General features: G+C 37.1%; 2 protein-coding genes across 2 annotated transcripts in view; one reads left to right on the top strand and one right to left on the bottom strand.

The window, feature by feature from the left end:
- LOC134746564 (runt-related transcription factor 1) overlaps window positions 1-9,418 on the top strand; it is a 48,590-nt gene extending 39,172 nt beyond the window's left edge. Inside the window, exons 5-6 of the mRNA XM_063680982.1 lie at window positions 8,356-8,508; window positions 8,796-9,418. Coding sequence (XP_063537052.1) covers window positions 8,356-8,508; window positions 8,796-9,289 — 647 coding nt within the window. The 3' untranslated portion in view covers window positions 9,290-9,418. The remainder of the gene's footprint in view (window positions 1-8,355; window positions 8,509-8,795) is intronic.
- Window positions 9,419-11,040: 1,622 nt separating this feature from the next.
- On the bottom strand, window positions 11,041-25,343 carry LOC134746898 (uncharacterized). The gene is made up of 15 exons (XM_063681470.1): window positions 23,772-25,343; window positions 23,248-23,393; window positions 22,724-22,909; window positions 22,237-22,469; window positions 21,389-21,485; window positions 20,057-20,203; window positions 19,709-19,972; window positions 18,885-18,993; window positions 16,968-17,183; window positions 16,111-16,244; window positions 14,659-14,819; window positions 14,048-14,170; window positions 13,486-13,591; window positions 11,814-11,960; window positions 11,041-11,325 (listed from the first exon to the last, which is right to left on the bottom strand). The coding sequence occupies exons 1-15, from the start codon at window positions 25,033-25,035 to the stop codon at window positions 11,041-11,043; spliced, it is 3,618 nt and encodes a 1,205-aa protein (XP_063537540.1). The 5' UTR covers window positions 25,036-25,343.
- Between the last annotated feature and the right edge of the window lie 532 nt (window positions 25,344-25,875).

Raw genomic sequence — 25,875 nt, 5'->3', positions numbered from 1 at the left:
GTTCTGCGAAAAAAAATATATGATAAGCGTTACGTATGCAGAAAACAGTGCAATCAATTTCTCCCTAAAAAAGTCGTGTTTTATAAAGTTCAGTTCATTATACATTATGGATTTACGGTTGGATTAAGTTAACTCGTTTTACAGTCAAGCGAAATTGCACAAAATGAATGAACCATCCCATTAAATTAAACATCACTATTTCATTAGCTGTTTATATATGCATCTGGAGACGCAAACTCTTTACTTCAAGTGGATTAGCATTTTAAATACCATTAAGATAACGTGGATGGTGAAATAAAACTGTTAGACAAAAGCTTATAAAAATAAACAACCATAGTTAAGCAAAATATCAAGACAACCTTCAGTCTCCCTTGTTCAAAACCAAAGGTTAATTAAGCAAAACAAAAAGGGGTTAAACAAAATCAATAGACACAAATTCATTAAGCGCTAAGTAGATTGAAATCCAACATGGCTGCCAAAGATGGCGGCGAGCGGGTTAAGGCGCGTTGACAAAGCGTAGTCGTTAGTTCGCAAGCCCTCTTATTAACCTTATGATGTATGGGGGATATCCGTCTTGTTAACCCATGCTGTGACGTAGCCGGCACTGACGTTCAACAAATCAGTGTATTGTGATTGGTGAGCGTTGTTAGCATGCTTGAACGTTTTTCTTTATGTCAAGAAAGAACTGGGTCATACAATAGGTATATGGAAACTCAAAACCGGTATTAGACCAAGAAAAGTCTGCAGACATTTTGATAGCACACGCAGTGCCAGTGTTATTTATACGTCACAATCTCATAGAAGTTTGACGTTTAAAATAACGCCTGCACTGCGTGTGCTGTCAAAATATCTGCAAGTGCAATCTCTTGTCCACTAAAGCTGATGAGTTGATGACTGAATTGACTGACTGAGTCAATGCTTTGCAACATTCGTCAAGTGTTGACAGTATAAGTAAAACATGTCTTATTTACTGCAATAAAAGTAACATTTGAGGTAGTTTTGGCCTGTCAAAATTCTAACGAAAATACATGATAACATTACAATAATTGGTTGGACATATAAATAATATTTATAATCGGGTAACAAAATAAATTCGCGATAGACCCGGTTATAAATGTGATTTAACCTATGCACCGTTAATCACGACACGTTGTCGTTTTGCCTCTACGATGCATTTCAGCTTCATACCGGAAAATCCATGTTATCGGCTACGACGTAGCGCTACGACCGTAGCTCAGTGGTGAATAAGTGATATGAATCCGTGATATATTTGCCAAATGAACTGAGCACAAAACTGGCAAAGATAAATAAAACAAAGTTAGTGCTGTAGCTTGGTATTTGAAGCGAGGCAAACAAGTGCTTAGCCCCAAATTTGAACTTTATTGTAAATGTAATAAAATGCGTGGCTGCTTGATTCATTTTATATTTTATATTTATACTGACAATACCTAATTCTGGTTATTGGTTTGTTGCTTATCTGTCGCATAAGGCAAAACCTGTAATGATAGATTTAAGTTTTAATTACTAAATAAAATAAAATAAAATATTTTTTACTCCTTATTAATAAATTTGAAGTTCCAATAAATGAATCTCGTATGTGCTAAGAATAGTGTGTATATATATATATATATATATATACATATATAGCTTTTGCTATTATGTCGGACTGTTCCCTGAATTATTACTTTCAATTTATAATCGGCAAGGGTTTCCGCTGCCGAATCAAACTCCTGTCGAGGAGCATGTGCCTATCATTTCTCATAAGTTTCCGCCATTACTCCAACCACCGACTTTGAAATGAATGTTGTAATTGCCACGCGTGACGCCCTAGAACTTTACGAAAATTAATTAAACTTATAAACTTATGCTCAGAAATAATTAAATGTTAACACTTTAGCAACTAGCGCGCCCGAGCCCTGACTCGTCTTTTGAGAGCAAATATTTGCTAAATATTTTAAGCTTTGCATGATAGTCTACACCGGTTTTCATTAAGCTACGATTAATATCTACATTCTAAACAACTTGGATACCTTTTCAAGCCGTGCAAAGGGAAGCGAAATCGCTGGCGCGTTAGCACTTCAATGATGTTCGAAGAAATGTAAAATAATTACTCGAAAGTGCTTCGAACCCTTTCTCTAATCACCGCGAGGGTTCGGAGAGCCGTTAAAAAATTCCTCCCTAATCTGGGACATCGGAATCACACTAAAAACGTAAATACTTTTATCCCTGTAATCCCGGTCTTCTTCGCGGATTAGCGCTGTAGCGGGGAAAGAAAAATGCAAGACGCAATCTAGCAAATGGCATTAAAATGTTTGGATTCAACCCTCTCGCGGCGGCGCGATTTTTCAAAGTCGGAAAAAACCCCTTCGTCTGAGGCAATGTAGCGGACGGGCACGTCTTCGAATGCGGCCGGCGCACTACTGCCGACGAGTCGCTCTTGATACTTGTTTCTGTTAAAGGTTTGTTTCTTAGTTTCAATTTAAAATAATCTCATATAGAAATAGGTACAACATTGCTTTGATTTGATTGTTTTCATAACTTTAACATTTGTACAGTCAAGGGCATATATATATACATTCCCAAAGTTTCAAAAATATGTGTACGCTCTTACACCTTAGACAATAAAGTCGTGTTAACATATTTTTAAGCCACTTGTCTGGATCGATATTTTTGCCTTGGACTGTACCTACATCTAAGTTTATGTATAAATTAACTACAAACTATAATTTGCCTGGATACTACCGAATATGGGTCAAGGTCACACGTCTAATGATGCACAATAGCGGTACCTGTGTAAATTGTTGTTACTTCTCAGGCGTAACTGTTTGTGATCAACTGATCAACTATTTTGTATTATTACATTTATGTTTAATGTTAGATTGTTTTTTTAATGATATTTTGTGTAAAGAGAATTGGCAATTTATGTACATTGAAAGAATGATTTTAAAACATATAAATATGTACTTATTTGAAATTAAATAAACAATCCCAGACTAATTTATTTAATTAATTTTATTGTTGATTTGTAATATGATCTTCAAATATCAAAATCAATCGGGCGCAGTGACGATTCCACATTGTGCACAGCACACAAACACGAAGTATTCCACATTTTTAACGAATGCAAATCGTCTGTAGCTGCCCTTTCTTTTGCAACTTTGATCAAGGAACACAACGAAAATGCCTCCTCGTTTTTCTTGTAACGAGTTCCGTGAATGTTGAGCTCTGATATCGAAATGGATATATACATTTGAACTTTCTAATGGGTTAGTTCAAAGGGATACGAGTACAATTTGACTAAATTAATGTAACTAATACGTTCCTTACAGCGTTCTGTCCGAATTGTATCTGTTACGGTGACAATGCATTATAGATACGTACATTATATCATAGCTAACAGATAATTGTAGATGTAGAGGTACTTAGGTAAAGTATCATCGTCAACATCACTGTCTATTGATTGTTTGATAGCCTTGTTGGACTAACAAAAGGATATCTTTTAGTTTGAGTTTGACAATCTACACCGCAAACCATGACATGTCAAGACTCAAATGTGAAGACTAAGATTATAATTATTTTCACTATGCAATCAACTTTAAATTGTTTACGTTGGCATTATTAAAAGTGAAATAAAAATATACAAAAACACTGATACCTATGTCGCCTCATTCAATAAAGTGTACTCAGATAAATTAGTCACATAAGTGTTTCATTGAATAGTGTATCTAATGAAGCTACTTTTGGGTCTGAGTGTACGCTGCACTTCGACTTTTGAGTGGTAGTGGAACAAAGCCGGGTAATCTTGAATTCTGCCGGTATTTTTTGCGTCTCGCGTCCGTGGATATTGTCTGAGCCGCTGCAGTATACATATCTTAAGCAGTATCTACGCACTTATGTCCAAAGATGGCTAAGGAACGACGTATGTGAACAATCGGTTGACTTACGACTTGTTTGTCTCTTAGTACCCTCTACTATGTCTTCTGAAGTTAATTTCAAAAGATGAAAATGCGTATAGTCGACGTCAAGGATATTACATTTTTCGCCTTATTACCTTTGTAGGAGTAAGGTGCAAAAGTGTAAACATATCTTTGACGTTGACTGTACTTTATTATTATACGCGATTTTTCTTCTATTTTCTTTTACATTTGTACCTATTTATATAAAAAAATCAAACCATATTTGTTATTATACTTACGTAAGGTAACTTGAAAATAGTTGAAAAACGTTGGTCATATTAGGTAATGCGTACTATGTTGGTTTACCTCGATAATTGATAACTATATTACTGTTAGGATAACATTTTCTGTGCTGACCTGAATGCTCTTAGCTGAAGAAAGGCCGCCCTGAATAGCGACCACCCTTGGCTACACTTATTAAAATGCAATAGAAATTCCTGCACAATCTGCTCTTTATTAAACCTTGCTACTTCGTTTGGCTGCATTAAAGATAATCGAGATTTTATATAGATTATATTTTAATCTTCCTCGCGTTATCTCGGAAAAATATAGATTATATTTTATTAAGCTATAAAATGGAGCATTCCCATGCTTAATAGTACATTTCGATGCTAGTGCAGAAGAAGAATGACATTTCCGCACGTGTATCGAACGACGTTTTTTAATACAGTTGCGAAAAAATAATAAAAATAACAAGTAAGGAATAAAAACTTTGGAAACTTAAAACGCCTCTTAGTAGGTAGTAAAAGTAAGAAAAAACGCCTCTTCCTTGATAGGCGTTTCGGCAGCTATTCCGTTCCATTCAGACAACTTATTAAGAACGGTTTTTCAATATACAATATTAAAAAATAAACGTGTTATAATGATGATGAGGTAAGTAATTAAATTATAAAATATGTGTATTCTTACATTAACAGTAGGTTTTTATGTTGATTACGACGTTTAAAGGAAATTAATATTAACACTCATCAATAAGTAGTCATGAATTGGAACAAGTATAAATTTAAAAAAATTGGAAAAGTAAAAAGCACTAGTTCGCGAAAACCAACTTTCCGCACGCTAAACAGCTACGTAAAGTAGCACTTTTTGAGCAACTTTAATAAAAAAATATTTACTTCACGTTTTTACGTCACCTTGAAGAAAAGTTAACTTAACCGCTTCTATGCATGCAGCCTGTCACAATTTGATTTAATATAAAACGATATGCTTTTGATTCCTCAAATAGTTATTGCCATTCCCATCAATGATAACATTCATAATAAGATACATCAACAGAACCACAAATATAAAACAAAGCCAGGATTTGCGTGATAAAAATATAATCATTAATTTGACGACGTGCTTGTAAAACGATTAATCAGCTCAAAGGGTTATATTGACGTTTTAATCCGATATTGATGGTCTATTACTGAGAAACAACTTAATCTTCAGACTTTCCCCTACACTGAGCAGCGGCCATTAGTTAAATTGTCAACGGTGAACTTTCTTAAATTTTTCTCCCCGAAAATGTGAGCAGATTTCCTTCGTTTTCCGAACTAGAGCATAAAAATGTGGAAGCAAAGTAACTACCTATTTAACGAGGCAAGTTGTCGAAGGTTATAAATTTTGCAGATGCAACGAATCAAATCGAGTCGTAAATATTTCCGAATAATCTAAAAATGGCACGAGCTTTATGAGACGTTGAATATACCGTGATTTTTATATGCCAAGTGAAGATTTATTGATTTATTTTAACTTTCGTGATGGCTTGACAGACTTTTATTTAAGCCGTTCTTTATTTTAAATAAAGTTTAAAAATATAAGAATACGATCAGATAAAACATTTTCTGAAGGAAATTTATCGCCACATATTTGGGTTATAATTAAACGCCAGGTGATTCGTAAGGTGTCACCAGAGACGACCTTATTCAATACAGTAAAATAAGAAGGACCGTGACCCATTTTGTAGCGACTGGCTGGGACATGCACTAAGCCGTGACGAGTGGCGAAGAACAGCGAAGTCCTTTACTCGGTGGGACCCAAAATAGACCATTCAGAACACCTTCCTCATGTCTACGCAAAAAGGCTTTCGTCTAATTGCAACAAGAACTATAAAGATTAAGCGGCCGGATTGAAAATAATGCGTTTTACATTTTCGCAGCGCCGGTATCTGTGACATAAACCGGTCTGTAATTTATTCTATTGCTGAAAGGGTCGGGTAGGGTGGGAATTACCCAAGGTGGGTGCTAAAGGGTTAAGCCGAATGTACGGGGTCGCGCCGGCAACTTTGTTAATTTATGCGCTTAAAAATGTCAACTGTGAATTATGACGCCAAAACAAATTTCCTATGTATAAATGCTTTGCGATTAACGCGCTTCTATTTTATATTGAAACTGACTACTATTATTGGTATGACGGTGTAAGATTTTATATTATTGACTCATATAATAGGAATACTATATCTTGAATGAGTATGTTGGTACTTACCTTACTGAATTAACTTTAGCTGTTGGACATTTATATCTATTAGAATAATTGATTTACAGGCGTATTTTTTTAAACCGCTGACGCAGAAAGAGGGGTGTTAATGTTTGACGCCAATGTTTGTCTGTCTGTCTGTCTGTGGCATCGTAGCTCTACAACGGATGGATCGATTTCGATGCGGCTTTTTTAACGTGAAAGCGAGTTTGCTTGTGGTGGTTCTTAGCTACGTAGCTCAAGATATTTGCCTATATTGTTAGTTGTTTTACCTTTATCCTTAAGTTTTGCAACTTGGGTATATTGTGTTTCTTTAATTTTTTGAGACGTGCAATGTTAGGATAAATAGAGCGTGTAGGTGTTTTGTTATATTTCGTTCGCACAGCGGTTCTTGCGGCTAACTGGACAAATTTAAAACTAATAAAACTATCTGAGTGCCACTTTCTTTTTATAACCTATTGTGTCCCACTGCTTGGCAAAGGCCTCATTTTCTTTGTTCCTCGCATCTCAGTCTATGTCAATATTAGACCAATCCTTCCGCCTTCGTCAAGGTGAAAAAAAAAGCCGCCATTTCATGAAGATTTGTCCAGGCATATCACGATGTGCCTTACAAATGTCGGCGGCTGCCAGATCATGAATTTCCTAAACGCCGCCATTTCATGATAAGCCTAAGGTTTGTTCAGGCATAAAATAAGTTTCATAAAGTAAGAACATGTATGATTTTATACCAGTTGCGGTGGAGACTGCTGGACCTTGGGGTGCGGAGGCTAAGGAGTTTGTGTGGGAATTGGGTCGGCGACTGAGAGATAGGGGTTGCGATCCTCGCTCCGGATCGTACCTGGTCCAACAGATCTCCTTGGCAATTCAACGGGGCAACGCTGCCAGTGTCATGGGGACGTTTGGGCCGGCTACGGTCCGGGGTGGCACCATAGCCTAAATAGTTTAATTTAGTGGTTAAGCTAGACAAAGCCTGTTGCGGATTACATCATTTGTAAGTCGATGACGAAGCCTGTTGCTGATTTGCTTTTGTGTCCACTTGACGAAGCCTGCGTTGCCGATCACGATCTATGCATGGATGTTATTTACTGTTTTATTTATTGTGACGTGGAAATTAATGAGAACATGTTGATATCGTAATTTAAAATCATTAGCATTTACCACATAGAAATACCCTTATCTGGTGATTGATGGTTTGCTCAGAGGATAGGAATGAGTTATATAAAAGACTTACGCATCTCCGCTAACAAACACTTTCGTTATTCCAAACACACTCGACAATCACATATAGGCACATATATAACCTACTTAAAACCGGTCTTATTTTGATTCTCGATCCGCGCATTTCAAACTTGTCAGAGCTAACAATTGAGGAGTGCCGCGACGGAGATAAGGCGAGAATTGAAACAAGCTTGTGGGGGAGCAGGGAATCGTCTCACTCATTATTTAAATATCCACAGCTACCCTCTAAACCTCTTATCTTATTAGTCACGTTAACGCAAATACTACCTTACCATATACAGCTTACAGCTCATATTATAAAATAGGGTTGAGATAATAAATTGCTTGAAAAGATAGGACTTGTATGCTGGCTGCGTTAAGTATCGCGATGCCATTGTAGAATTGATTGAGATGTTAAAAGCATTCGAAATTGTTCACGTTATCAATAGCAATATGAAGTTGACTCATCAAGAAAGCTTCTTTCACGGCCGCATCAACGATTCCAGTTATCGATTAGATACCGTAGATAATGACGCAGTCAGTTGGTGTTTGTCATAAAAACTTGGATTTTCAAATGTTACGTCTAGGAATTAGGTATTGTCATTTTAATGCAGGAAAATGACAAAGGCTTGAAAAGTAACACAACTTATAAGGTTATAAAATATATGCAGTATGTTTCTAGCCTAACATTAACTTATATTAAAAGTTGTTTTCTTGTTGCCAGGCATAGCTCATCAGTTGGCTGGCCTACCAAACGGCGAGTGGGGGGCGTTAGCGCGGCACTACCCCCCTCCCCTGCTACCACCACACGCACATTTCACCCCGCATGTGCTACCACCTCATGCGCCTGGGCACCCTCCACAGGCACACGAAACTGGTGAGCATGATCTTATTGTATTAACTCTTCTTGTTTAAACGGTATCGGCAGGCAGAATTATACCTGGGACATTCCGCCTTGAATCTTTGGGTGCATTTTACTCATATCTTGGTAGACACTCATGATATTAGTTCTTAGGGTACTTATTAGAGAAATATGTTTCTAATCAAGATAACGGTCAACATAAATTTTACATTAATTCTTTTATAATACTTATAGTATGTCTAGGAATAAATATTTATAGTTTTACTTGAAACACTATTGTTGAAATAAGTTGTGTTTCACAGATGTGACATCCGAGAACCCTACAACAGTGCACGCGCACAGCACGACGAGCCCTGCCAACTCGCGGCCGAGCTCCCCGCAGAGCGACGACATCTCTGTCACGGCCTCCATCAGCCCGCCACCCGACGACCGTCCAGGAGCCTTCACCTCCGTCACCAGAACAAGGAAACCCCTCCAGCCTCTACCAGCACCTTCCAGTCTATTCCACAGCGCGTTAGCTGCACAACTGTTCCTAAATTCCCCTATAATACCTACGCCGCCAGCGTGGCTTTACTCTCAACTTTACGGTGGCTACGATTGGTGGCTCAGACCACCACCCCCTCATGAAGATTCCAACTCCAGTCCAGACAGAGAAGAAGAAGCTAACTCTACTCCACCTAGCGGTGGAAAAAAGAGGCCCGCTTCACCGGAATGGACGGAACCAGGGGTCAGAACGCGCAGCAAAGCATTGACTACTTCCGAACGAAGACCGGTTGATGTGTGGCGTCCGTATTAGACTTTTTTTTTTTATCTAAGGACTCGTGAAAAATACAGGAAGACTTTAGTGTTCGGCTCGCTAACCGTCCGGAGTGATAAGTGTGTGGACAACCGGTTATAGATGTTAACGGTGGCTAAATATAGTGATTACAGTAATCACTGATTACTGTCGATAGATGGTATTTAGGCTATTTACGTTAGATAAATGAATGTGAACTTCAATTGTAATGTTTAACGAAATTGTTGACTGTATTATAAGATAATGCAAAAATGTGTAAATAAAGTTATTGAAATTTTAACTGTTTACTTAATTAAGTGGCGTTATTGAGTTTTTGATAAATAATTGCAGCTCATTTCGATGGCAGCGCGAGAGGCAAGTACTGTTTTGGATCGGACCTGTCGTTATTCAAACCGCAGCAGGAATATGTCGATTACGTCGCTTGGCCATCGGATCACAATATTTTATGGAAAATATGTATGTAACAAAATTTAAACACGATCAAATTGCAATAACGATCCTGATTCCTGAGTGAGTAAAATATTTTTGATTAACATAAATAATTAATATGTTGGTGTTGATTAATCAATAGATATTTTTTAATATCTTTAGTTAGAAGTAGATATTTGTGTACAACCAAACACAACAACAAACGATAACAAACGATACAACGTTAAAAGATTGTGCCTTCTAGCATAGAGACATATAAGATTAATTATTAAACTGTGCCGGGCATAAGTACAGATACCTCATTGTAATAACCTTGTTTACTCAAATAATATCAGACCGCTGCCGCGCGCGATTCTGCAATGTGTGGCCTGTAATAGGAGCAAAAAATTAAACTGTAGGCTGTACTCCTCATACCGACCAACATTTGTTTAGCGACTTTTAAAAATAACTTGTGTTTTGATTTTTCCAAGACGCAATGTATTGCGAATTTTGTTATGTTTAAGGTGTGACAGGCAACGTCAATCACAATGATAATGGCGTACATTGAAAGTAATATTTATTTTGCTTAGAATAAATTTAAAAGTGAAAAATTACTGCCTTGGGTGAGACTTGAACTCACGGCCTCTGGATCCAGAGGCCGTGAGTTCAAGTCTCAACCAAGGCAGTAATTTTTCCACTTTTAAATTTATTCTAAGCTTAATAGCATCGATCGCAGACGTTTCTGTTTGTTAAAAATTAATATTTATTTTGTATGAAAAATACGAAGTCCAAAGTCTAAGTCTTCATTATTTTTAAAAGTCGCTGAACAAATTTTGGTCAGTTTGAGGAGTATAGCCTACAGTTTAATTTTTTGCTCCTATTACAGGCCACACATTGTATACTTGTAGTCGCGCTTGAAATATGGAGTCGCGCGCGATAACGCAAGTCATGCTAAGTGGTCCAGTAACAATTGCACGTGTATGCACTATTTAAGCCTTTCGCCGCTACGTCAATGAAGTAACAAAGTGTCATCATTGCCATGTCAAAAATTGCACGTAGGCAACCCGTTAAACAGTCGTGGCTTGTGGGGCACCAAATGTACTGACTTTATATACAGTAAATGGCGGCGAAGAGGTTAAAAGAAGGAAAGGCAAATGGTGTAAGTATAAGCATGTTATTTCCATTTATTAAATCTTATAGAGATATCATATCAAAAAATATATGCAAAAATGAACAATGTTTCTAACGTTATTTTACTGGGTTGAGAAACGAACAAATCTCACTATGTAAATCGTACAATCTAACTCAAAATAGTCCGGCACTCAATAAAACAAACATTAGTGCTATAATTTACTATTACAAGAGGTAGCTGACGGTGACGTACCTTTACTCCTCCTGTCGACGAATTGCATTAACTCTATCACTCCACATAAGACTTCTATTGCTGTGGGGATGATCTGTTCCTTGGGTAAGAGGAAACGGTGCTGCTTGCTTGGTAGTTCTATCATGTAGGAGTAGGGGATGTTAGCGACGCCATAGCTCCAGTCTACGCTGGTGCCCGCTGAGTAGTACATGATGTCCCTAGTGCTTCCGACCTTGTATGTGCGCTCATTTACAGCGTGTATTGCCTGAGGATAGGTTTATTTTAAATTAGAATCATACGCAGCTTGAGGTAATTCTACAGATGTGCCTGCGTCTATTATCTTTATAACCCAATAAATTAACAGTCCTATCCCCTTCTTACTATTGTAGTACTTACAGTGGGTACTATAATTTTTGAATCAAAAATAATTTGGGAAGGCGATAAAATTTACCTACGTAATGGACTCTTATCGTAATTCTGCTGTTTAAAAAATGATGTCAGGTGCAATGTTAGCGAAGGTTCTTCTAAGAATTTGAAGTTAATTTTAAACGTTATGCTCTGGCATTTCAAATATTCGTGTTGTATTTGGAAAATATTCGTGTTGCATCCCTTTTGTTTTGTTTGTCAAAGGAAAGAGATGCAGCACGAATATTTGCCAAATACACCCAGTGAGTGCCAGCATTAAAACTTGCAGTTTAGCTTGCGTCAGTGTTAGATAAAAAGGTTAGAAATTAATGATTTCTTTATACATACCCGAGCCATAACCGTGCCTCCCTCAAGTAGTTCCACGTAGGACGGACAGGGCTCGCTGGTGTAGCCCCAAGGAAAAATTATCACTTCACCGTAGCAATGGAATGAAACGAACGCCTTGAACTCGGTGTTTGACTCGAGAATCGCCCTCTGAAAATTATGAAACATTCATGGAGTCCGTCTAAGCTAACTGCACTAACTTGGCGAGCGACAGAGAGTGGGAATACCCCCGTCTAAGATAACTGAACTAAGTTGGCGAGCGACAGAGCGTGGGAATACCCCCGTCTAAGCTAACTCTGCACTAACTTGGCGAGCGACAGAGAGTGGGAATACCCCCGTCTAAGCTAACTGCACTAACTTGGAGAGCGACAAAGAGTGGGAATACCCCCGTCTAAGCTAACTGAAGTAACTTGGCGAGCGACAGAGCGTGGGAATACCCCGTCTAATCTAAATTTGCACCAAGGCGAGCGACAGACGGGGGAAAACCCCCGTCAAATCTTAATGAAACCTTGACACTGCCGTTGATAAGTAGGTGTAGTTACCTTAGATTTTAAATAAGCTTTCTTCTAACATACAATTAACTATTGTCGTTATGTTCTTTATAAATAATAGGCTTCGATATAGCTCGTTTTGGGCGCAGTAGCTCAAGAGCAAGAGGACTGTAATGTAATTTTTAATTTATTTCCAATGGCGGGATGGTTAATAGGGTAAAATATCGACGGTAATAGCTATTATAGACGAGCTGAAATGAAGTATCTGAAACTTTGTTGTTACATTGGTTACTGAATTAATTCATAAAGTTATAAATATTATTTTTATATATAACCAGAGACCATAGACAATATTCATAATCCTCTGAATTCATTGAGTAACCATAGAAATCCAGATTCCTTCTTAATTTTAGCTACCATAAAATGGGGTTACTTTGATACCCCGCTAGTAACATTGATCATCGATTTTTGAGGAATAGCGAGTTTTGAACGCGAACATAAACATTTTATAATGTGGATAGCATGTTTAACAAGAATAGATGATGAAAGCGTTCAGAAGCGAATTCCTTATAGTTTAAAAATCGATGATCAATTTTACGATACCCCACGAATCAAAGTAACCCTAATTTACGGTAGTGTGTGAAAGCCCTAAAGCGTGATAGCAACAGCAGAGAAAAAATACGTCCGCAAAAAAAAAACATTATGGTGGGAAAAATTTAAAAATTTCATTGCTTAATTATATTTCACTGTTTGTTGTGGTTTAATATGATTGAATGTAATTTTTCTTTATTTCATTGCATGTTTGAGAAAAACACTGTACGCGCTTCTTTTTATTTTTTATTTATTACAATAAACTTAAATGGTATTAAAAGTAAAAAAAATATTATTTCGGACAATAAGGAATCCATATACCGTTTATCTACAATCTTATATACATTAACTAGTTATATTACTAAATTACATTAAAATACTTACATAATTATATTTCGCAAAACTGAGGACAGTTTGTTGACGGATAAGGACATTTTGTTGGCGGTTCTATTCGGCAATTGCTAATGACGATGATTATGTTGAAATAAATGATTAAGATGATTATGACAAGAAAGGTATAGTAGAACTAGTTGCAATCTAATATTATTGAAATGGGAAAATCATTCTCAATCGATGAATTGTATTATTATTACCTTTACTGCAGCGGTCTCTGGTTCTGAGAAAGGCTTTGGTCCACGGTAGAAAATGCTGCCAGGATCTTCAGACGAACCGTCTTCCCCTGCCTCTCCCCACCCGTAGCTATTGAAGCAAGGAAATTATATGATTCCTCTAAAAAAACGATACTCCTCAAAACTACTCATAAAAATGGAAACTTTCAAATAATTTTTGTCTATTGGATATTTTACAATTAAAAATAGAAAAAAACAGGATTCACAATCAGTTCCATAAAAATTCCGATATTCCAGGGAAACCATAACCGAGTTACTGTGCCCTACAAAATGACTGAATGAGTGAATGATGAATGGGTTATGGGTTGACTGTCCCTACTTGTCACACTGCGAGGGCTTGCACTCTCCCGTCAGTGTTATTTTGTTGTAAATTTAAGTCTCGCTGTACCTTACTTACTAACCCCTTAGTTTGTGTGACTAATAAAATGTGTCTTGGTTACATGAAATAAATGCATTGATGACAATGAAAATTATGGAAGACAAAAGAGATAAGAGTACCTAATAGGTACACAAACTAGAAACACACCTGAAGTTCCTATTGAGATCTACTCCCATACACTGTCCGTATTTCCCTCTATTTTTGCGCCACATTCGATCCGTTGTGTGAGTATACACGTAGCCGTCAGGATTCATCACTGAAAGTATATACCTGAAAACGAGCACACACTTTGCTATCACCTATTAGAGTTCCGTACCCAAAGGGTAAAAACGGGACCCCATTACTAAGACTTCTCGGTCCGTCTGTCTGTGTCTGTTACCAGGCTGGTGACACGCAGACTGACAGACGGACCGACGGACGGCGACTGTACCTATCTAACTAACCGTATAAGGCTACGGTGATTTGGATGAATGTCAGGTACCTACTATTTTAGTAATCGTACGCGGCTCGACAGAGAAAGCTTTTTTTATGGTATTGAAACAGTTAGGTATTAGTAATTTGGTCTAGGATCAGGCTCGTGATATTTGACTTTTTAGTATAACAGTGTAAACAATCAAAATCAAGAAAATTTACTAGTCCCTGATCGCTTACTTTGGCTATACCTACCGATGTACACACTCGAAGGAGTAGATGTTTTTGTCTCCGTCTAAGCAGACGAATTTATTGCCTACGTTCTAGTATTGCTAGTGAGAACCTACCAGTCCTTGTTGGTGACGCTCTCTGGCATCCTGTGGAAGTTTTTGACAATTTCATTGGCGATGTATGTAGTCACGGCGACGCTGACCCACTCGCGCGCGTGGATGCCCCCGTCCAACCAGACGCCTTTATTGTCTGGATTACCATTTGATATCTTCAGGAGCTGAAATCGAAATGGTAAGCATTTTTGCCGGTAAGGTCAGTGTCAGTCATGTAACATTCGGTATACGAGCGTTTAATTCAATGGTTGACAATAGTGCGTAATCCGATTTTGACATCTGAAACTCATTACTGTCGTTTTCGATTAATTGGAAACCTTGGATAGTTGCTTAAATGAATGCTTACGGTCATGCATGGAATTAACACTAGAGTTAGGCTAAGATAAGTCTGCAACGATTTTGATAGCACAAGCAGTGCAAGTGTTATTTTAAACGTCAAACTTCTATGAAATTATGACGTATAAATAACACTTGCACTGCGAATGTTATCAAAATCGTAGCAGACTTTTCTTGATCTTACTTTAGACTGTTTTAATTATTTTAAAATTAATATTGCTTAAAAAGTCAATATAATTATTGTACAATTTCTTTATGAATAAAAAATATATAAATAACTAGCGACCCGCCCCGGCTTCGCACGGGTTACACAAAACCTTTACAAATTATACACTAAAACCTTCCTCAAGAATTACTATATTGATATGTGAAAATCGCATCAAAATCCGTTGCGTATTTAGTTTTAAAGACCTAAGCATACAAAGGGACAGACAGACAGCGGATAGCGCCTGTTATTACTATTTTTCTGGCCGAGTTGTATACTAATTGTCCTCTTAAATACAGACTTTATTACCAACGCTAGAAGATTCAAATTACAAAGGGTGCGGGTGCTACGATAACCGGCTATCTTGAACAATTTACATAACTTGTAGGTTGTAGGTAAATAAATACATAGGTGCCATGCGATAAGTACCAATTACATTGTTTCAATACGGTCTGTTAATACCATAAATATAATGTATTGGTGATAAACCGGCCTTTGACGCCTTTGACGACCGGTCTGGCCTAGTGGTTAGTGACCCTGCCTGTGAAGCCGATGGCCCTGGGTTCGAATCCCGGTAAGGGCATTTATTTGTGTGATGAGCACAGATATTTGTTCCTGAGTCATGGGTGTATTCTATGTATTTAAGTATTTATATTATATATATATATATATATCCTTTTCTGAGTACCCATAACACAAGCCTTCTTTTGGACTTACCGTGGGACTTAGTCAATCTGTGTAAGAATGTCCTATAATATTTATTTAATAAGTAAGAAAGTAAAGCAAGAAACCAAATTGTTTAGTTACCTACATACTTTATATGATTTTGATTAAGATAATAGAGAACATGTCAATAAAACTGAGTTTCAAGATTACTGCCTATAAAATGAAATAAAAGTCATTTAAATAGGTACCTTGATATCTCTTCCTTCGCAAGTCTTCCCGATGACAAAGGTATTGCACAAGTATGGGTATGACTCAGCAAGTTTGTCCATAAAATTGTAAATCGTACGCAGGCCGTGGTAGGTGTTCCAGTTCATACATTCACCTGGAAGTTCCATTTTCACGGGTAAACAACACTGAACCACTGGCAGTAACTCGTAGTAGATTGAGTTTTCTGAAGAATCTGCAACTTGACTTTATGCAACCAAGTAAAATAAATAGAATGACCTCACTCTGGTAGAGTTGTAGAAGATATGAGTAGACAATATTGACTTGCTTTGTTTAAATACCTTACTCTCTGACACTTGCTGACACACAACCGCTAATTAGCGTAAGTTGTTATCTATTTTTCCTACTCTATTAAGTGCTTGTATGGCCCTTTTAAAATGGTTTTTTTTGCAGACAAACACTTAATGTCACAATGAAACCTAAATCTTACGTCAAATACCTATATTAAGATTGAGATTACTGCAACATACTGCGAACATAACTTTCAGTTTGATTATTGTTTTGCTCTAAAAATGTCCGTCATCGGCTATTTTGATTTAGGTAGTCTGCAATGTGCATGTTCAAAGTCTAGGAACCTTATATGTTTGCATAACCAGTTGTAATGTAATGTTTAAAATGTATGATGTTTACAAATTCTTACACGATGACTGATTAGGCTGCACAGTAGTATAAAGTTGATAATGATAGTGGATCCCTGCTCTCGTAATTTAAACGCTTCCATATCTCTTAGGGATGGAAATGCCTCTTTTGTGAAATACATAAACGCCACTTGGTCCTATTATCGTACCTAAATTTACAATGCACAATGTTCAATGCTTACACGGAGACTGATATTCCGATTGACCGGTCCGCTCAGTGGCGCTGACGTTGACAGTGATTGTGGAGCCCTGCTCACGCACCTTCAACTCATCCACGTCTCTGATAGAGACGGAGAATGGTATGCCTCTCTCGTGCAGCATGGATGCCACTTGGGCAACCCGCGGCTTGTCCACGAAGAAGTCCATCGTGCTTCGTTCTTCCTTCCATATGTTTATTGCTAGAAAGGTGATACAACGCTTTACCGTGCCTTGGAGACAAAATACGTGCATTTTCAAGTTAATTCTAATGCGTGTCAAAAAGCAGTGTGTTTTATCTCGCTTCTGCCCGTGACTTCATCTGCGTGGGATGATGATGATGACTGATAAAAACTATCCTATGTCCTTCCTCGGTCCTTAAAATATCTCCATACCAAATCATCTAAATCAGTTCAGCGGTTTAAGTGAAGTGGGAACAGACAGATAGATATACTTAGTTACTTTCGCATTTATAATATTAGTAAAAATTATCACTACGTAAGTATCAGCTTTAAGCTTCTAAATTCTTATCTGGTTATCACGTAACGAATAATAAAAAAACACATGCATTTACAAGTATACAGATTCTTGACTTCGGTTTCGGTTCGGAGGTCGGTTGCTTAATTTCTAATAAGGCTGACATAGCTAGACTGTTCCTATAACGTAATTTACAATTTCATGACACTTGCTTCATTATATCGACTGATGTTTAACAGAAATCTATTATATACCTAGTTAAATATTATTGCTACAGATAGGAAACGGATTTAATGCAATTACCAGAGCTGTTAATCTTAGTACCTACTCCTCTAATTAGTTTAAGCTACTTTAATGATCAGAACAATTTAGCTCATTATCATTAACAAAGTATGAAAAGAAATAATGTACTTAAACATACTTACTTTATTGTAAGCAAGTACCTACTTCAATTTTTTTTTTAATTCTTGCCACTTTATTAACCATTGTTCGTGTGTTCGGTCAAAATGAGTAGGTTTGTAAGGTACGAAATGATGAGTTTACAAAAATGTGGATACTTTACACGAGCCACACATTATAATAAATAAATAAAATAATAAAAGCCACACATTATACGTTTTTTAAACCGATTTTTGATTGCTGAACATGTAATGACAAAAATGGTGAGTAGAACAGTTTTACGTACTCTTTGTCGTCTGTATACCTAGAACTTTTTCTAGTAAAAACGAGGAATTGACAAAGTGAAATATCGACATAACCACATAACTGTTATCAATGTGTACCTATAGGTATCTCAACTCGTTACAAATTAGTAATTCCTAACGAGTTGTTAAACATGATAGGTCCCGATTTTTACTAAGACTCCGCTGTCTGTCTGCCCGTCTGTCCGTCTGTCTGTCACCAGGCTGTATCTCATGAACTGTGATAGCTAGACAGTTGAAATTTTCACAGATGATGTATTTCTGTTGCCGCTATAACAACAAATACTAAAAAGTACGGAACCCTCGGTGGGCGAGTCCGACTCGCACTTGGCCGGTTTTTTTTATGACTTTATTTTCGTTTTTGTATTCAGGTATTTATATAATATAGTAAGGAAAGGTATATGTCGATATGATTTGTCATATTTCACGTTTCGGTGAGTTACATCACATTGCAATTTGTAATTGTAATCTTCGACTTGCTTTGCTTATCGATAACAGGTTTGCCGATGTTTCATTTACTCAAGCAATCGTTTTTGTCAGGAAAAGTTCTAGAGTGGGATCACGCTAAGATTTCATGCCAAGTGTTACGCCAAGTAGTTTATAGGGATATGTACGAGTATAGATGTATTCATTCTTACTGCCAAGTTTGTGCACAGTTAGCGTGATCAGAGTCTAGCTCTAGTCGTCAGTAAGGAAAAAACAGCAACAATAGAACTGGGAACCTACCACCGCATGTGTCAAGTGACCTCACGAAACATTTTTGGCCTTCGTCAGTGAACCTCACTGCCCATACTTGTGGTAGTGGTGGCGCCACTTTGATATCCAAATAAAAATACTTTTACGATTACAAATTTTTATCACTGAAAATTTGGAGCCTAAATTCGTAATGTTTTTCTTTTTAATTACATTGATTTTGATATAGATGGATGTTGATTTAGTGACTTTTCATAGTGACAACTTTGACGTGTTGTCATAAGTTAATAGAGGTTTCAACTTATTAAGCAAAAGTATGAATATCAAAAGTAATATGCAAACTTAAACATATTATATTATAAACAATGATCTTTTCTGGACATCGATTAAGTTTCTTAAAACTTATGCACGAAATATAATTTGATATTTACCCATCGCGTTTGGGTGAAGGAAATCATCGCGAGGAAACCAAATGGCCGCCGCTTCGAGGATAGGATAATGATAGAAAAGTTTAAGATAACTATTTTGAAAATAATTTTAGTTTTCGGTTAGGAAACCCTCGTTTTTACGACGATACTTGGGATTCAAATGTTATAAGTTGTAGTAATATAGTAATGATACTAATGATATACGCATTAAGATATACAAAGAAATATAACTGTTATAGGTACGCAAATAATTTTTGAAATACTATAAGTTAAGATCTCGGCAAAGACGGCAAACGAATTCAGGATAAAATAATTCAGTTCTGAAAACTTTATTGTTTCAGTTGAAAATGTCAACAGAGTTTTTTAAATCATAATTGTATACTAACTGAAAATCACTTTACTGACTTTATTACGTATTCACATTGTCGCGTTTTCAATAAAGTTACCACCCAAGTCATAATTATCTACAAACTTCATCAACGCCATTATACAACTCAGAATTTCTTTGCCTGTCTCTTCTATTTCTATCTGTGGTAATCTGAACTTGTGTTTCTTGCTTCTAAGCTCTAGAAGGTAGCAGAAGGGTATCTTGGCTTGCCCGTAGCTCCAGTCGCAGCTGGTACCGGCGGCACCGTACATCACATCTCGAGAAATACCTACTTTGTATATGTTTCCATTTGCCGCATAGATAGCCTGTGAACGTGGGAATGATCGTGATATTATATGTGGGTTGTATCAAGGCTATGCATGTTTATAAAAACATCATCACTTGGATACCTTAGACATAACAGTGGCCCCTTCTAATAGACGGACGTAGTCTGGGCACAGCTCATCTCGATAAGCAAATGGAAATAAGATAACTTCTCCGAAGCTGTGCAATGTTATGTATACTTTAAATTGTATCCCGGACGATTGTAACGTATCCTGAAATATATAAATATTTTATATAATTTTTTTCTAATTTTTCGGGGATAAAACTTGCACAAGCCGACTTATCTTAATACTAAGTGGCAAACTGTGCTGGTATATAGCGAGAGGTCAATGTAAGGAAACACAATATAATAAAATTAAGGAAGATGGTCTTTAAATGAAAGTCGGTGCTTTCGCGAGCGCATTTTAATAAGAATGAAGCAGAAGGATATGTTATTTGACGGTATTTTGTAGAATGACATAAGTATTGCAACAGGCGGCACTGTTTGAGTATATCGCTACGCAAATAAGCGAGCAATTGCAACATTTAATTATTTAATGCGTAATATAAAACAGGTGCAGCATCGGACAAATCCTATTTGCCGTATAATCTCCGCGCCGTCCGGTGCCGACACGAACCGGTATCGGACGCTTCATTGTGTCCACTTTACCATTATAATGCCTTTCTGTTGCTGCGAAAACTACTTGAATAAGTACCAAATATTTGTTTCCAGCAGGCGTTTGGACGCTGTCTGACATGGCTCCGTGGAAAGATAGAGTAACCCGGTATTTAAACTGTAAACTCGACCACGTGGTCGGATGGGAAATACATAAGAGTGCAAAGTGCTAATTATAAATACTAGCGACCCGCCCCGGCTTCGCACGGGTTAACAAATTATTTAGTTAAACCTTCCTCAAGAATCACTCTATCGATAGATGGAAACCGCATGTAAATCCGTTGAGTAGTTTTTGAGTTTATCGTGAACATACATACACACAGATAGACGCGGCGGGGGACTATAAAAGGTGTAGTGATCATCTTCATTTGACAAGTGTCTGAGCCTGTGATATTTTTTCTCACTGTAGGTACTAGTAGGTAGTATAATCAGAAATGTTAGTGCCAACTAATTGAGCATTAATTGTCCAGCTACCGTAAAGATTCGAAAAAATATCTACATATCCATCAATAAGGGATACTACCTACCGTTGTGTACGGTTTCAACGTTTCAACTTCAACTGTGGTTACTCATAGAGTACGTCTGAATGTCTGCCAAATTAAACCAGTTTGACAGTACTGGCTTCCCTCAAATGCGGTTGCGGGTTGAAAGATGATTTGGAGTATATTCTGTAGGCTATAATCCAGTGTGAAACTAAATAAACTATAATAGGTACTCTTGTGGTCATATTCTGAAAACTTACTCTTACAGCTCTAGATTCCGGTTCAGAAAATGGTCGAGGACCACGGTAAAACGGACTCTTTGGCTCGTCTGATGAGCCTTTACCGCCCCAGCCGAAGCTAAAAAATATTAAAAACGTTTACTATAAACGTACACTAAAAACTAAAACACTTGTAGGTTGAATGTATAGTTGTCCGCTAGATCAAATGGTTTGAATGGTTTGGTGGTTGGTGATTTGGAGGAAAGCTGCGGGAGTACGCTTGATCAATGACAAAAGATCCATAATGTAGATACATACATACATATAATCACGCCTTTTTCCCGGAGGGGTAGGCAGAGATCACGGATTTCCACTTGCTACTATCCTAGCATACCTCTTTCGCTTGCTTCACTTTCATAACATTCCTCATACACGCTCGCCGGTTTAGGGTGCTCTTGACGTGACCTTTCTTCAGGATTTCCCCGATCTGATCAGAGAAAGTCCGCCGAGGACTGCCCCTTCCAACTCCCTTAATGTAAGACCATTTTGGAGCTTCTGGTGCAACAGTGGTCATCCTTTGGCTGATACTATATTATTATGTAGAAAATGGAAGTCTTATAGTTTTCTAGCTTAAATTATTACAAGTAAAATAACTCAATTAAATTTTTAACAAGCAGAAACGTCTGCGAACGATGCTATTAAGCTGAAAATAAATTTAAAAGTGGAAAAATTACTGCCTTGGGTGAGACTTGAACTCACGGTTTCTGAATCGATACTCCAGCGCTCTGTCAACTGACCGTGACTGGCCGTGAGTTCAAGTCTCACCCAAGGCAGTAAATTTCCGCTTTTAAATTTATTCTAAGCTTAAAATAACTCAGATCATTGCATACCTAAAATTCCTGTTAAGATCAACGCCTAAGCATTCCCTGCCGTGCCATGCTTTGTTTTTGCGCCACATTCGATAGTTAGTGTGAGAAAATTCGTAGCCGTCTGGGTTCATTACTGGGAGGAAATACCTAAAACAAGTCAAAGGAACATATTTCAGATAGGTGTTATAAAAAGTAATCAGATTGTTTCTCTCTATTAAAGCAAAACATTGACAGTTGAGTGGTGAGGCGCGCGGCTTTCAAACATTTGTCTCACCAATCCCGGCTCGTATCAATGACTTCCTCGGACCTACAAATTGCCATTTAAGATTTACTTTTTGCTTTTAGATGAAGAAAACATAAAGAGGAAATCTTTGAGGGCATTCAAAGGTGCATGTGAAGTGCATGGATATTCCGCATTGGACTAACATGCTTTTATATATTATAATCCCAACCGTTTTGTAGGAGGGAGTTAAACTTTGTTTTATTTACTTATTCTTTAAGCTAGGGCTAAGCAAAAAACGTTAGACACTCGCCAGTCCTTGTTCGTCATGCTGTCAGGCAGCTCATCGAAGTTTTTGACGACGTAGTTAATAATGTATGTGTTGACTGCGGGCGCGATCCACTCGCGCGCATGTATGCCGGCATCGATCCACACGCTGGCGTTCCCAACGTTACTGTTGGACACTTTCAGAACCTGGAACCACTGCTTTGTAAAAAAAGGATTTGCGAAATAAGTCTGTTCATTGTCTAACGAATTTTGTGTTTATATTAGTGTCCTGAATTATTATCCTATTGTACAAGGAAATTTAAAATTTTGAAATTTGATACCTATTTCTATTCAACTAGGCACCCGCAGCTCTAAATCGCTTTTCGGTAAAGGAAAAAATAAAAGGAAAAAACATATTTTGCCCCTAAATAAGATGATACTATTAAATGTTCGGTGGTATCTTTTGATTATGTCTAGTATTGAAAAGTAATAATTGACCAACTATTTTCATGTATGCATTGATGCAATGAGAAGGGTAAACGTACCTTAAGATCCCGGTTTTCTAGTGACGATCCGATGACACCGGTAGTGCAAATAGAAGGATAATTGTATTGCATATCATCCAAAAAATTGTGTATGGTGTTCAATCGATGATAATCTTTCCAGTCTAGTTGAGATGTCTTTATAGGGTCTAGAAAGGAACGGTTTAAAAATAACCCCAAAACTTGTGGTAAGTATGAGGTGCATTCGAAATGGGGTAGTTTTGAATATCTGTAATATATACTAAACTAGAAGTACATTACTTTGGCAACACTCATGGTATTCAAAAACTTACCAAGGCAGCTTGGTTACTGTCGCAACTGTAGAAGGTATTTCTAGTTTAATAGATATTAGCGTTTTCTAAATTATCCTGCTTCAGAAGCAACCCCGAAGGAGCTTATTTAACCATAACTTTGATCTTGGGATTATATTTAGTTTTAGATGCTGTTGACTTAATAAGAGTTGACCAAAAACGAACTGTTATACTACGTTGATAAAATAATGACGATATGTATCTTCATTATCTTACCTTTTTTCAATACTTCAGACGATCGGTCTTTTTCCCAGTCCATATACCGTGATTTGATTACGTTTGTTCTATGCGTATCAATTGTCTTGCTGGCAGGACACTGATCACTTAAAACTGTTTCGGTAGCTTCGTGTGGACAATTGTAGTGTGTTGGATTTGAATCAGGTGCATCCAAACTATATTCGTCAGCAGCCGATTCTTTTCTTTCATTTTGATTTTTGTAGTAAAAATCCATGTAACGTGATTTTATAGGTATGTCCTTCCTAGTTTTTCCTTCCAAGTCTATATCGATACAAGAATGTGTTGGCGAAACACGCATAGTTAATTCATTCTCCTCGTCTTGACATTTATGGTTAAAGTCCGTGTAAAGAGGTTTCATGGAAGGTTTTTTTTTAAACTTTCCTTCACTATAAGAATGTGAAGGCGAAACACACTTAGCTAATTCTTTTTTCTCATTTTGACTTTGATGGTTAAAATCCATGTAAAGAGGTTTCATGGTAGGGTTTTCTTGGAAGTCTTCTTCTTCTTCATAATGTGTTGGCAACTGTTTCATCAGATAATCTTGATCCATAATGTAGTTGAATAATCTTGATCGCCTGTCTGGATCGTCATAGTACAGAGTTGGTGCACGGGGGTTGATGACGTAACAAGCACTATCGCTTTCTTTACTATAATTACACTGGTCCTTCCTACTTCTATATACAGGAATAGTATTGAAGCTTTCATAATATGAGTGTGGTGGTGACTGGATTTTGGTACTTATGTCTTCCATTTCGTTTTTCGTCTTAAGATAATCCATATACCGTGACTTCGTATCGTTTCGCTTACGCTCCACAATCGTCTGCTGAACAGGACTTTGATCTTCACTTAAGGATACTGGTATTGGGGTTGATTCGCATAAAGACCAGTTATGGTTTATCATATTTGAATAAGCAACATTCGAGCAACAATCGCAAGTTGCCGATTGTTCTCTTTCGTATAGATTTTTGTAGTAAAAGTCCATATATCGAGATTTTACTTTAGGCTTATTTTCTACCAAGCTGACTTCTTCATGTGTTGGCGAATGGTGGGTTGGGTAACAATATTGATCAATAATGGAGTTGTATACCTTTGGTTCGGTGTCCAGAAGTAGCTTATGGTATCGGTATGGTGCATGGGGGTTGGTCAAGACATGACAAGCCTGGGGAGTCTTTTTGTTTTCGTTCCTTCTGAATAGTGAAATTGTGCTTACGTCCTCTTTGAAGTATTTACCTTGTTTCTCCATTTTGATATTTTATATCGTTTTCTGATATGGTGTAATAGATGTATAAGAAATATTGTTAGGTATTGATTACTTATGGTAGACTATTTCATGTTAATATTTCCAGGAGTTTATAACTTAACACAAAACAATAGGAAAAACTGCTTGGTGTTAAGTTATTTTTATAAATTTATGGCTTCATGTTGTTGCGGAAGGAAGGTGGTTGGCATTATCCATGGCGGATTTTTAATAATATTGTCCGCCGTTTTAATAATAACGAAGCAATTTCAGTATATTATGTTCGATGTAAACATGAGTAAATGTCATTAACAAAATATTACTGTCAAACATTTTCGAATCAAAGTGTGTATGAAGGTGGCATATAAAGTCTTTGCGGAAAGATAAGAGTCGTAGAATGAATGTATTTGGATCCCATACATTTCACGACTCTTCTCTTACCGCACAAACTTTACTGATAACACATGTACAACACAAAAAATCGCACTTTAGCCATGTTAACTTTGCTCCAACTTGGCAGAAAGAATGCATACACATTCCTACAAGATCCATGACTCAGTGTGGAACTATCAACAAACGTTAAGCGGCCCACTGACTATCAGACCGCCGGACGATATCTTCCCAAGGCCTATTGACTTCCTTGGAAATATATGACCCTTTATAATTGCGTATGTGTTGTCCGTTTTCAAGATAAAGTTGCCAGTAATTAACATAAAAATATTTTACTATAGCAACATTGCTCCCAACTAACTTTCTCTATACAACTTTGGGACCAAATAAGTTATCTTTATCAAATATTTTGATTCGTGGTACACTAGCCTACCAATTATGTAAATAATTATTATT

This window comes from Cydia strobilella, chromosome 13 (genome assembly GCF_947568885.1).
Source record: "Cydia strobilella chromosome 13, ilCydStro3.1, whole genome shotgun sequence".
NCBI classification, from domain to species: Eukaryota; Metazoa; Arthropoda; class Insecta; order Lepidoptera; family Tortricidae; genus Cydia; species Cydia strobilella.
The sequence above is the reverse complement of the archived record's forward strand: the minus strand, read 5'-3'. Positions and strand labels throughout refer to the sequence as shown.

Bases quoted from the DNA above. Each gene is read 5' to 3' on its own strand.
- LOC134746898 (XM_063681470.1), bottom strand. From the start codon at position 25,035: ATGGAGAAACAAGGTAAATACTTCAAAGAGGACGTAAGCACAATTTCA. The intron at 21,486-22,236 runs GTATGCAATGAT...AATATTTTTTAG, and splicing joins GATCTTAACAGGAATTTTAG to CTTCGGCTGGGGCGGTAAAG. The intron at 13,592-14,047 runs GTGTGTTTCTAG...TTGCTTCAATAG, and splicing joins GATCTCAATAGGAACTTCAG to CTACGGGTGGGGAGAGGCAG.